Consider the following 12,792-nt stretch of genomic DNA (forward strand, 5'->3'; position numbering starts at 1 on the left):
CTGGTGTTCCATAGCCCTATTTAAGGGGAAAACTGTTCTCCTTGCGGAGACCTAACAAACCAATCTGGCTGCCAGTGAGGAGACTTATAGCTGCAATGCTCCTCAAATAGTCTCTTCAGGGAGAAAGGAGATAAACTCTAGTGTCACATTTTGAAAGTAGCAATCCTAAAAGTCAACAGTGTCCCTTTAACGAGCCCTCACTGACAGCCAGATTGCTTTGTCAGGTCTCCGCGAGGAGAAATGTTTTCCCCTTAGACCCCACTATAGTTTCTTATACAGCCAGATCAGATTTCATACTTTGCACTGATGAGGGGCAATCACCCCAAAACACTGTGTCTGTAAATTGAGTCATATGAAAAGGCTTGTTAAAGGGCTACTTTTGACTTTTAGGATTGTTACTTCCAATAGGTAGCACTAGAGTTTGTCTCCTTCCTCCCTGAAGAGACAATTTTAAAATTTCCCAGAGGAACATTGCAGCTATAAGACTCCTCATCACTGACAGCCAGATTGGTTTGTGAGGTCTCTGCCAGGAGAAAAGTTTTCCCCTTAGACCCCACTAAAGCTTCTCATATAGCCACATCAGATCTCATACTTTGCACTGACGAGGGGCAATCACCCAGAAATACCGTGTCTGCAAATTGAGGTTCTGATCTAGCATAAATCCTTAGTCATATGAAAAGGCTCGTTAAAGGGCCACTTTTGACTTTTAGGATTGCTACTTCCAATTGGTGGCGCTAGAGTTTGTCTCCTTCCTCCCTGAAGAGACAATTTGAATATTTCCCAGATGAGCATTGCAGTTATAATACTCGTCACTGACAGCCAGATTGGTTTGTGAGGTCTCCGCAAGGAGAAAAGTTTTCCCCTTAGACCCCACTAAAGCTTCTCATATAGCCAGATCAGATCTCATACTTTGCACTGACAAGGGGCAATCACCCAGAAATACCGTGTCTGCAAATTGAGGTTCTGATCTAGCATAAATCCTTAGTCATATTTCAAGGCTCGTTAAAGGGCCACTTTTGACTTTTAGGACTGCTACTTCCAATAGGTGGCGCTAGAGTTTGTCTCCTTCCTCCCTGGAGAGACAATTTGAATAGCCCTATTTGTAATAGTTTTTAGTAAGCTCCGTCTGAAGACCGAGTTCCCTGGTGATAGAGGACCACCACCATTACAATATAAGAATATATATCTAGGATTTTCAGGATTTATGGGTCTGCTGTAGCCTATAGTATTTGCATTGTAATAATCCCAGAACATTATGTGCTTATTGTAAGTACATTGCTCTGTATACAGAAGGTTTCTTGTGAATTGCTTTCAACACAATGGATTGGAAAATAACAGTGTGTGTTCTTCAGCAGGTCAGCAGCTCGTGTCTCCGCAGTCCGCTCCTTCATGCATTGAACATAAGAATGACGTCAGCAGAGAAAACAGCACTTTAGATGTTTCCAAGGTGAGTGACGCAGAAGAAAATCATTTGAATGGCGCATGAAATTCCTATCTAAAGAGCAAATAAAACCGCTGTATAATAGTTATCAAGGGTTATATATAGGTCATTCTCAAAGGGCTTGTCTCTGTGAGCACCACTTTTGTCCATGGGTTGCGTCTTGAGGACAGTCTCCTTTCCTAGAATAGAATGGCACTGAACCCTGATAACAGTCATAACTCATACACACACAAACAAACAAAACAAAAACATTTTGTTTTACCTAATCATAGGTAACCCTTTTAGGCCTCCTTCACATGTCAGTGATCCTGGTACTTATGTTGCAGTTTTTTTATACGTACCAAAATCACAGACATACGTAGACCCATTAAAATCAATAGGCCTGTGCACACATCAGTGATTTTTCATGCGGTGCACACTCGTGTCCGTGATTTCCGCACAAAGACATGTCTGTTTTTTTCTGGAATCACTGATGTCCCAAGAACCACACTATGGTGTGATCCATGAAACACGTACCAGAAAAACACGTACATTGAAAATAAAAAGCTTTTTATACTCACCTTCTCCAGCGATACTGTCTCTGGCTGCTGCTCTCTGCTGCTTCCAGACCGGCTAATTATTCTCATGCATATGCATTTATGCACTGCACAGCCGACACAGAAGTAGCTGCAGAGGGGAGACAGAGGCGGCCAGAAACACAGCAGAGTCAGAGATAATTGTCTTATTTCAATGTGCTAGCACTGATCACGGGTAGCACATGGAGAATACACGTATACCGTGAATCACAGCACATGAAGGGACAAATGCGTTTTTAACACGTCAGTGAAAAAATATGGGCGATTTGCCTGTGTCGCTCAACCGACGGGGTGGGTTCGCACGCTAGCGATATCGGTAATGATATCGCAGAGTGTAAAGTACCCTTTCGGGAGTCTATCAGCTAGCTATAGGACTGTTCAAACCAAGCACAGACACTTTGTGCACCCCTAGCATGGTAGAACAGTTCAATGGAAGCTGTTGCCTACTTGTTTCTGTCTATTTCGGCCCCCCATTAGCTCCTATAGACCCAGAGCCCTTAGGAAAGGAGATAAAAGAGCCGGTCTGTGGTGTGTGGCAACGCCAACGACGCACCAAGTGTCTGTGAGATTGTTTGTGCTGAAAGACTCTCTTTAAAAAATGAGAACAGAATTAGGTAGGAAAACCCCAGAAAAGGAAAAAGGGTCTGTTTTTCATTTAAGATTAGCACCACTGCTATTCACAAGCTGTCTGTAGCCATAGTGAAGCTGCATTGACTTAAAGAGGACCACCCACCTGGATTTTCCTATATAAACTAAAGCCAGTTCTATACTGGCGCTATCAAGCTGATTCTTTTCATACCTTTAGTTGTGAGATCGGATGTATAGTTTCTGAGATATAGGCAAGTAGAGTTTGTGAAATGCTTGATAGCAGCTACAGAATATCTAATAGGTGGGTCTGGTTTCGCTAGTTATTCCTGCCCCTGTCTGCCTGCCTGTCCTTCCTCCCCTGTCTCTGTTATAACAGGGGGAGGAGGGAAGGTGGGGAGGAAGGACAGGCAGACAGGGGTGGGAATAACTAGCAAAACCTGACCCACCTATTAGCTATTCTGCAGCTGCTATCAATCAAATAACAGTGCATATCACAAACTTTACTTGCCTATATTTCACAAACTATACATCCGATCTCACAACTAAAGGTATGTATAGAATCAGCATGATAGCGCCAGTATAGCACTGGCTTTACTTTATATAGGAAAATCCTGGTGGTTGATCCTTTTTAAGTCAATGCAGCTGCACTGTGGCTCTAGACACAGCTTGTGAATAGCAGTGGTGCTAATCTTAAATGAAAAACAGACCCTTTTTACTTTTCTGGGGTTTTCGTACCTAATTCTGTTCTCATTTTTTAAAGCGAGTTTTTCAGCACAAACAATCTCACAGACACTTGGTGCGTCGTTGGCGCTGCCAAACATCACAGACCGGCTCTTTCTTCAGCGCTCTATTGGGAGACCCAGACGATTGGGGTATAGCTACTGCCCTCTGGAGGCCACACAAAGCACTACATTAAAAGTGCAAGGCCCCTCCCCCTCTGGCTATACCCCCCCGTGGTATCACGGGTTCTCCAGTTTTAGCTTTGTGTGCGAAGGAGGTCAGACATTCCATGCATAGCTCCACAGATTTTAGTCAGCAGTAGCTGCTGACTGTTTCGGGTGGAAGAAAAGAGGACACATATAGTGTTCCCAGCATGCTCCCTTCTCACCCCTGGATGGTGTTGTAAGGTTGAGGTACCTATTGCTGGTACAGGGCTGGAGCCTGACATGCTGTTTTCCTTCCACATCCCCTGGTAGGGCTCTGTGGAAGTGGGATCCTGCCGGCCTCTCAGCTCTGATGCCGGGCTCCATCCACAGACCCATTAGAACCTGATGGAGACGGAGCAGGAGTACGATCAGGGACAGGCCCTGCATCATACAGGTACTCTGTGTCCCCGGCAGGCACAGACACACTCCGGGCTGGCTGGGTGTTGTAGTGCGCCAGGGACCGCAACGTGGAGTTGGTGTCCCTACAGATTACTGGGGGACTTTTTTGTGTATGGGAACGCAGCGCCGACCCCCTCTGGACCGGGCGGCGCTGCTGTGACTTGTGGTGCGCCGGGGATCCGCCGTCCGCGCTTTTACGGCGGCGGCGGTTATAAATTTAGTCCCCGGCTTTTTGGGCCTAGGACGCCGGCAGCTCCGATTCGTTCCCGCCCCCACCCTGTCATTCAGGGTAGGGGAGAGACGCTGTTCGCAAGCAGCGACGAGGGCTGGAGCCTGATTTACATGCTCCAGCCCTCACACTAGGCACAGAGGGAAGCAGGCTTCCCGCTCTTGGCCAGGAACGCCCAGGGCCCGCCCCCCTTCCTCTCTCGAGACGCCGGCAGCCATTACATGCATGCCTGGCTGGAGGAAGGACGCAAGGCTCTGGGAGACCTGGACTAGGGGCTATCTGGGACCACACACCCGCTTTTTTAAGCGGGCGGTAAGCGATTTTTCTGTGCTGGTCCCTCTAGTGCCTCACGGTGTATCGGTGTACTGTGTACAGATATATAGATATTGTATTTCTTGCACTGTGAGGTTGCTTCTGGCTGCATATCCCAGATCGCTCTGTGGAAGCAGCAACATGTCATCCTCAAAACGCAAGGCGGCCAAGGCAAAAAGGGCTGTGTATACTGCGTGTGCTGCATGTGGGGCTAATCTACCAGCAGGCTCCGATGACCCCCATTGTGTGCAATGCTCCGACCCGGTGCTGCTTCGCCAGCCGGAGTCAGGAGAGGTAGCGACCCAGGCTGAGACGCTTGTAAGTTCTGCCCCGGTGACAGGGACAGACTTTGCAGTTTTTGCAGATAATATGTCTGTGTCTATGGCAAAAATCCTTGAAACCTTGCAATCTATGCATGGGGCTCAGTCTCTGGGCACGGCGAGGCCTCTGTCCTCAGGTCCCCCTTACTTGGAATGTATCCAGCCCACAGGGGGGTCCCCGGCTTCACAGGCCGAGGATTATGACTCAGATGATGGCCCCAGCCACCCTAAGCGAGCTCGCTGGGAAAGACCCTCGACGTCTTCACACTGCTCAGGGTCTCAGCGCAATCAGTCTCCCTGTGATGTGTCTGATGAGAGTGATCAGGAATCCACTCCTGGAACCCCTCTCAACCTGGATACCCCGGATGGGGATGCCATGGTAAACGACCTTATCTCAGCCATCAATAGGCTGTTGGATATTTCTCCCCCAGCCCCTTCAGCAGAAGAGGCGGCTGCGGAGCAGGAGAAGTTTCGTTTCCTTTATCCCAAGCGTAAATTGAGTGCCTTGTTAGATCACTCTGACTTCAGAGAATCAATCCAGAAGTCCTAGAATCTACCAGTCGCACCTCAATGGCGTCCGCCAATTCGGTAGTTTTGCGCAGAGCCTTGTGGTTAAAGGACTGGAAAGCAGATGCTGGTTCCAAAAAATGTTTAACCAGTTTGCCTTTGTCTAGAGATAGACTGTTTGGCGAGCCATTGGCTGACATCATTAAGCAGTCCAAGGGTAAAGACTCCTCTTTACCACAACCCAGAACATCCAAACCTCAGCAGAAAAAGTGGCAGCAGAGGTTTCAGTCCTTTCGAGGTTCGGGCAAGACACCATTTACCTCGTCCAAAGGGACTCAGAGGACGCAAAGAAACTCAGATTCGTGGCGGACTCACACACGCCCCAAGAAAGCAAATGGAGGTACCGCTTCCAAAGCGGCTACCTCATGACTCCCAGCCCCCCCCCTCCGCATCGCCGGTCGGGGGCAGGCTCTCCCGCTTTTCCGGCATTTGGATGTCACAGGTCAAAGACCGGTGGGTGACGGACATTTTGTCTCGCGGGTACAGAATCGAGTTCAATTCTCGTCCTCCAGCTCGGTTCTTCAGAACCTCCCCACATCCAGACCGAGCAGATGCTCTGCTGCAGGCGGTGGATTCCCTAAAAGCGGAAGGAGTGGTGATCCCAGTCCCTCCTCAGGAACAAGGGCAAGGGTTTTACTCCAATCTCTTTGTGGTTCCAAAAAAGGACGGCTCGTTCCGTCCTGTTCTGGACCTAAAACGGCTCAACAAACATGTGCACGCCAGGAGGTTCCGGATGGAAACCCTCCGCTCTGTCATTGCCTCAATGTCCAGAGGAGACTTCCTTGCCTCAATAGACATCAAAGATGCTTATCTCCACGTGCCAATTGCTACAGAACATCAACGTTTTCTACGTTTTGTGATAGGAGACGACCATTTTCAGTTCGTAGCTCTTCCATTTGGTCTGGCGACAGCCCCACGGGTCTTCACCAAGGTCATGGCGGCGGTGGTAGCAGTCTTGCACTCTCAGGGACACTCGGTGATCCCTTACCTAGACGACTTATTGGTCAAAGCTCCCTCTCAGGAGGCATGTCAGCACAGCCTGAATGCTACGCTGGAGACTCTACAGTCTTTCGGATGGATCATCAACTTTCCAAAGTCGATCCTATCACCGACTCAGTCACTAACGTATCTTGGCATGGAGTTTCATACTCTAGCAGCGATAGTGAAGCTGCCGCTGAACAAGCAGCGGTCACTACAGACAGGGGTGCAATCTCTCCTGCAGGGCCAGTTGCATCCCTTGCGGCGTCTCATGCATTTCCTAGGGAAGATGGTGGCAGCCATGGAAGCAGTTCCCTTTGCGCAGTTTCATCTGCGCCCACTTCAATGGGACATTCTCCGCCAATGGGACGGGAAGTCAACGTCCCTGGACAGGAAAGTCTCGCTTTCCCAGACGGCCAAGGACTCTCTACAATGGTGGCTCCTTCCCACCTCATTATCTCAGGGAAGATCCTTCCTGCCCCCATCCTGGGCAGTAGTTACGACAGATGCGAGTCTGTCGGGGTGGGGAGCAGTGTTTCTCCACCACAGGGCTCAGGGGACGTGGACTCCGCAGGAGTCCACCCTTCAGATCAATGTTCTGGAAATCAGAGCAGTGTATCTTGCCCTACTAGCCTTCCAGCAGTGGCTGGAAGGAAAGCAGATCCGAATCCAATCGGACAACTCCACAGCGGTGGCATACATCAACCACCAAGGAGGGACGCGCAGTCGGCAAGCCTTCCAAGAAGTCCGGCGCATTCTAATGTGGGTGGAGGACAGAGCATCCACCATATCCGCGGTTCACATCCCAGGCGTAGAAAACTGGGAAGCAGACTTCCTCAGTCGCCAGGGCATGGACGCAGGGGAATGGTCCCTTCACCCGGACGTGTTTCAGGAAATCTGTCGCCGCTGGGGAGTGCCGGACGTCGACCTAATGGCATCCCGGCACAACAACAAGGTCCCGGCATTCATGGCGAGGTCGCGCGATCAAAGAGCTCTGGCGGCAGACGCCTTGGTTCAAGATTGGTCGCAGTTTCAGCTCCCTTACGTGTTTCCGCCTCTGGCGCTCTTGCCCAGAGTGCTACGCAAGATCAGATCCGAGTGCAGCCGCATCATACTCGTCGCTCCAAACTGGCCGAGGAGGTCGTGGTATCCGGATCTGTGGCATCTCACGATCGGTCGACCGTGGTCACTGCCAGACCGACCAGACTTACTGTCCCAAGGGCCGTTTTTCCATCAGAATTCTGCGGCCCTGAACCTGACTGTGTGGCCATTGAGTCATGGATCCTAGCATCTGCAGGATTATCTCAAGGAGTGGTTGCCACAATGAGACAAGCTAGAAAGTCGAATTCTGCTAAGATCTACCACAGGACGTGGAAGATTTTCTTATCCTGGTGCTCTACTCAGGGAGTGTCTCCCTGGCCATTTGCATTACCCAAGTTTCTTTCCTTCCTGCAATCGGGGTTAGAAAAGGGCTTGTCGCTTAGCTCCCTTAAAGGGCAAGTTTCGGCACTATCCGTGTTTTTTCAGAAGCGTCTAGCACGTCTTCCTAAGGTGCGCACGTTCCTGCAGGGGGTCTGTCATATTGTGCCCCCGTACAAGCGACCGTTAGAGCCATGGGATCTGAACAGGGTACTAGTTGCTCTCCAGAAGCCGCCCTTCGAGCCTCTGAAGGAAGTTTCCTTTTCTCGGCTGTCGCAGAAAGTGGCGTTTCTTGTTGCGATCACATCGCTTCGGCGAGTGTCTGAGCTGGCAGCTCTGTCATCCAAGGCTCCCTTCCTGGTGTTCCACCAGGACAAGGTTGTGCTGCGCCCTATTCCGGAGTTTCTTCCTAAGGTCGTATCCTCTTTTCATCTTAATCAGGATATCTCCTTGCCTTCGTTTTGTCCTCATCCGGTTCACCGGTATGAAAAGGACTTACGTTTGCTAGATCTGGTGAGGGCACTCAGAATCTACATTTCCCGCACGGCGCCCATACGCCGTGCCGATGCACTTTTTGTCCTTGTCGCTGGTCCGCGCAAGGGGTTGCAGGCTTCTAAAGCCACCCTGGCTCGATGGATCAAAGAACCAATTCTAGAGGCCTACCGTTCTGCGGGGCTTCCGGTTCCTTCAGGGCTAAAAGCCCACTCAACCAGAGCCGTGGGTGCGTCCTGGGCATTACGTCACCAGGCTTCGGCTCAACAGGTGTGCCAGGCAGCTACCTGGTCCAGTCTGCACACTTTCACCAAGCATTATCAGGTGCATACCTATGCTTCGGCGGATGCCAGCTTAGGTAGAAGAGTCCTGCAGGCGGCAGTGACACCCCCGTAGGGGAGGGCTGTTTTGCAGCTCTAACATGAGGTATTTATTTACCCACCCAGGGACAGCTTTTGGACGTCCCAATCGTCTGGGTCTCCCAATAGAGCGCTGAAGAAGAAGGGAATTTTGTTACTTACCGTAAATTCCTTTTCTTCTAGCTCTTATTGGGAGACCCAGCACCCGCCCTGTTGTCCTTCGGGATGTTTTTTTGTTGTTTGCGGGTACACATGTTGTTCATGTTGAACGGTTTTTCAGTTCTCCGATGTTATTCGGAGTTAATTTGTTTAAACCAGTTAATGGCTTCCTCCTTCTTGCTTTGGCACTAAAACTGGAGAACCCGTGATACCACGGGGGGGTATAGCCAGAGGGGGAGGGGCCTTGCACTTTTAATGTAGTGCTTTGTGTGGCCTCCAGAGGGCAGTAGCTATACCCCAATCGTCTGGGTCTCCCAATAAGAGCTAGAAGAAAAGGAATTTACGGTAAGTAACAAAATTCCCTTCTTTATCTCCAAACTTTACTTGCCTATATTTCAGAAAGTATACATCCGATCTCACAACTAAAGATATGTATAGAATCAGCATGATAGTGCCAGTATAGCACTCAACTTAGCTTATATAGGCAAATTCTGGTGATTGGTCGTCCTCTTTAATGAATAATTAACTGTAAGAACAGAAGCAGTCCATGCATGAATGCAATTTTTGCCCCAAACGAGGAATGTTATAAAAAGCACAAATTCGATTGTGTTTGTAGAGTTTATACTTATGTGTATATTGTTTTATTTTCTTGGAATGCCAAATATATAAATATTTGACAAAATACAGAAATCTCCGGTGCCGCATTCCCAAATTCTGGGGAGATGCCAGCGAAATTTGCATAGATACTAATCTTGTAAATGGTAACACAGAATGTGTGCTGATCTCCAAGCAAACAGATGGCTGATGGAAGAAGCTATTCGCGATGTCCGTTCTTATAGTGTTTTGGGGTATGTGGTCAGTGTAGCGTCTGCTTTCCTCCATCGAAGGTTGCACTTTTGAACTTGGCTGATTATATATCTCCAGGTATGACGTCACGTGCGCATCATTATCGCGAGTCAGCATCACTGATTGTTTTCGTTCTCTAAAATGTAGAAAGTATTTGAGAAAGGGTTGCAGATGCAAGCCGAAACGCGTCGTATAGATGTAATTATGGAAACATAAATAAACCACTGAAAAGAAGGAAAATCTTTTCTGTAAGTGCCGATTTTCAATTGTGGAAATTGGGTATGCCAGCCCATCCGGGGAGGGCCTACCTGGACACAAGTAAATTAATCGTAGGAAGGGATGAATCAAAATTATTTTTCCCTATAAAAAAAGTAACAAATTAGCTTTTTTTTATTTAAACATAATTCTAATAAAAAGTTTGTTACATATCTGTCACGCTAGGTACGGGGGAGTACCAAATGAATGGTGAACCCTGTGTCTAGAGAAGGGGACTTCAATAAGTTTTTTGCCCCTACATCCTGCTGCTCTCAGATTACATGGGAAAAAGCCTCTGCCAGATTCACTTTAAGGCCCTGTGCGCACACTGCGTTTTTTTGCCGCGGATTTGCCGCAGTTTTTGCTACAGAAAAGATGTGTTTTTTGTTCATAAAGTTCATGCAGTCCTTCCCCAGCAAAATCTATGAGAAATCCAATATGCTGTGCGCACACTATGTTTTTTTTCCCTACAGGTTTTGCTACAGAATTTCTGCAGCAAAAAGAAGCAGCGTGTCACTTCTTTTCCGCAGGTACCTGCGGTTTTGCCATTGATAATGGTTAAAGACCGCAGAGACACAACCGTGGCAAATCCGCACCAAAACCGCAATAAAACGCAGTAAAACCGCATGCCGATTTTTGGGTAAATTTTTCGCCGCAGGTGTGGAATTCCACCAGAGGGTGCGGATTTTGCTTAAGACACACATCTACCCAGTGTGCACAGACCTTAAGTCTATGTGCGCACACTGCCCAATTGTTTCTCCAGCGAAAATGCACCTACCTGCGGAAAAACCACACCAAAAACGCATGCCGTTTTACCAAGATTTGGTGCGTTTTTGGTGCAGATTTACCGTGGTTTTGCCTGCGGTATTGTCCCTGCGTTTTTTTAAGTGAAAAACGCAGAAAAGTAACATGCTGCTTCTTTTTGCTGCAGAAATTCTGCAGCAAAACCTGTGAGAAAAAAAACGCAGTGTGTGCACAGTATTTTGGATTTTTCATAGATTTTGCTGGGGAAGGACTGCATGAAGGTTATGAACAAAAACAGCACAAATTCTGCAGCAAAAACCGTGGCAAATCCACGGCACAAGATGGGCCTTAAAGGGAACCTGTCACCAGTTCTTTGCCCTATAAGCTGCGGCCACCCCCACTGGACTCTTATATACATCATTCTAACATGCTGTATATAAGAGCCCAGGTTGCTGGGTATAACATATAAAACACTTTATAATACTCACCTAGAAGGTTGCTCCGGTGCACAACGGTCAGATGGGTGTCACCGTTCTCTGGTACCGGCGCCTCCCCTTTTGGTCATCTTGGTCTTCCTTATTCTGAAGCCGCGTTGCATGATGCGTCTACATCATACACACGCGCCGACATTGAGGTCCTGCTCAGCCGCACAACAATGCTTTGATCTACCCTGAGCATGGGCAGATCAAAGGGCGTCTGTGCTAGATGTCAATTTCGGAGTGTGTGTATGACATAGACGCCGGTACCAGAGAACGGAGACACCCATCTGACCGTTGTGCACCGGAGCGACCTTCTAGGTGAGTATTATAAAGTGTTTTTTATGTTATACCCAGTGGCCTGAGCTCTTATATACAGTATGTTAGAATACTGTATATAAGAGCCCGGTGGTGGTGGCCGCAGCTTATAGGACAAAAAACTGGTGACAGGTTCCCTTTAAATAGGAAAACTGCATCTTCATATGTGTTTGTCATTTTAAAATCCCTGACTTGACAGGAACAGTAGTAGCTAATGGCAGATTTTAAACCTAGACTAGAATATTTTTTTTTCCATTATAGTTTGACTTGCATTTCATGAAAAAGATTCCTCCTGGAGCCGAAGCATCAAACATCTTAGTAGGTGAACTGGAATTCCTAGACCGCGCAGTTGTGGCTTTCGTTCGTCTTTCTCCGGCTGTCCTGCTTTCCGGTCTTACAGAAGTCCCAATTCCTTCAAGGTATTAAATGTACTATATGCTATATATGTCCCTGAAATGTCCATTAAATAATAATGACACTTTTCTATAAATTAATTTTTGGCTACTTTTTGCAAAAATATCATCTAACTTCTACAATATGTGATATTTGGTTACCTTTTCATATTGTATTTTTCGGGTTATTTTTACTTTGTTGTGTGTATCAATAAATATGTTACTACCTGGAAGCCACCAACAAGCTCAATAAAATGCTAACTGATCTTATTTTTAATTTATATTAATTCTAATTACTTCCCTTTGGTATCCCTTCTCAATTGGCACAAACGAATAAATAACCCTTTTCATTGAAAATAAGCCCTACCCCAAAAATAAGCCCTAGTAGAATTTGGGGTCTGTTTTAAGTATGCTTAACATATAAGCATAAAGCGGGCTTTACACGCTACGATATCGTTAATGAATTATCGTCGGTGTCACGGTGTTTGTGATGCACATCCGGCGTCATTAACGAGATCGCAGCGTGTGCCGCGGAGAGGTCGTCCTGAAACAAAAAATCATTCTCTGCTTATTAGCGATGTTGTTCGTCGTTCCTGCGGCACCACACCATCGCTGTGTGTGTGACACTGCAGGAGTGATGAACATCTCCTTAGGGTACTTTCACACTTGTGTTTTTTTCCTTCCGTCACAATCCGCCTTTTTGGAAAACAGCGTAATCCGTTAACGGATTCACTGTTTCCCATAGACTTGTATGGATGACGGATTGTGCCAAAAGTACCTGCGTTGCTTCCGCTGGCCGACGCTGCGTTGCTTCCGCCAGGCGGAAGGAACGCAGCATGTATCTTTTTTTGAGCAGCGGAATCCTTAGGATTTCATTGCGCATGCTCTCTCTGGCTCCTTGCACCCGTAACCAGGGTACACATCGGGTAACCAAGCAAAGTGCTTTGCCTAGTTACCCGATATTTACCCTGGCTACGTGTGCAAGAAGCCAGTGCTA

The 12,792-nt window shown here is 47.7% G+C and overlaps 1 protein-coding gene across 2 annotated transcripts in view; it reads left to right on the top strand.

The window, feature by feature from the left end:
- SLC4A10 (solute carrier family 4 member 10) overlaps positions 1-12,792 on the top strand; it is a 312,704-nt gene that overhangs the window by 206,932 nt on the left and 92,980 nt on the right. The window contains exons 7-8 of one of the 2 annotated variants that reach the window (XM_075317262.1): positions 1,353-1,447; positions 11,665-11,822. In XM_075317262.1, coding sequence (XP_075173377.1) covers positions 1,353-1,447; positions 11,665-11,822 — 253 coding nt within the window. The remainder of the gene's footprint in view (positions 1-1,352; positions 1,448-11,664; positions 11,823-12,792) is intronic. The other variant, XM_075317263.1, reaches the window with a different exon arrangement.

The sequence above is a fragment of the Anomaloglossus baeobatrachus genome, chromosome 7, assembly GCF_048569485.1.
Source record: "Anomaloglossus baeobatrachus isolate aAnoBae1 chromosome 7, aAnoBae1.hap1, whole genome shotgun sequence".
Taxonomy (NCBI): Eukaryota; Metazoa; Chordata; class Amphibia; order Anura; family Aromobatidae; genus Anomaloglossus; species Anomaloglossus baeobatrachus.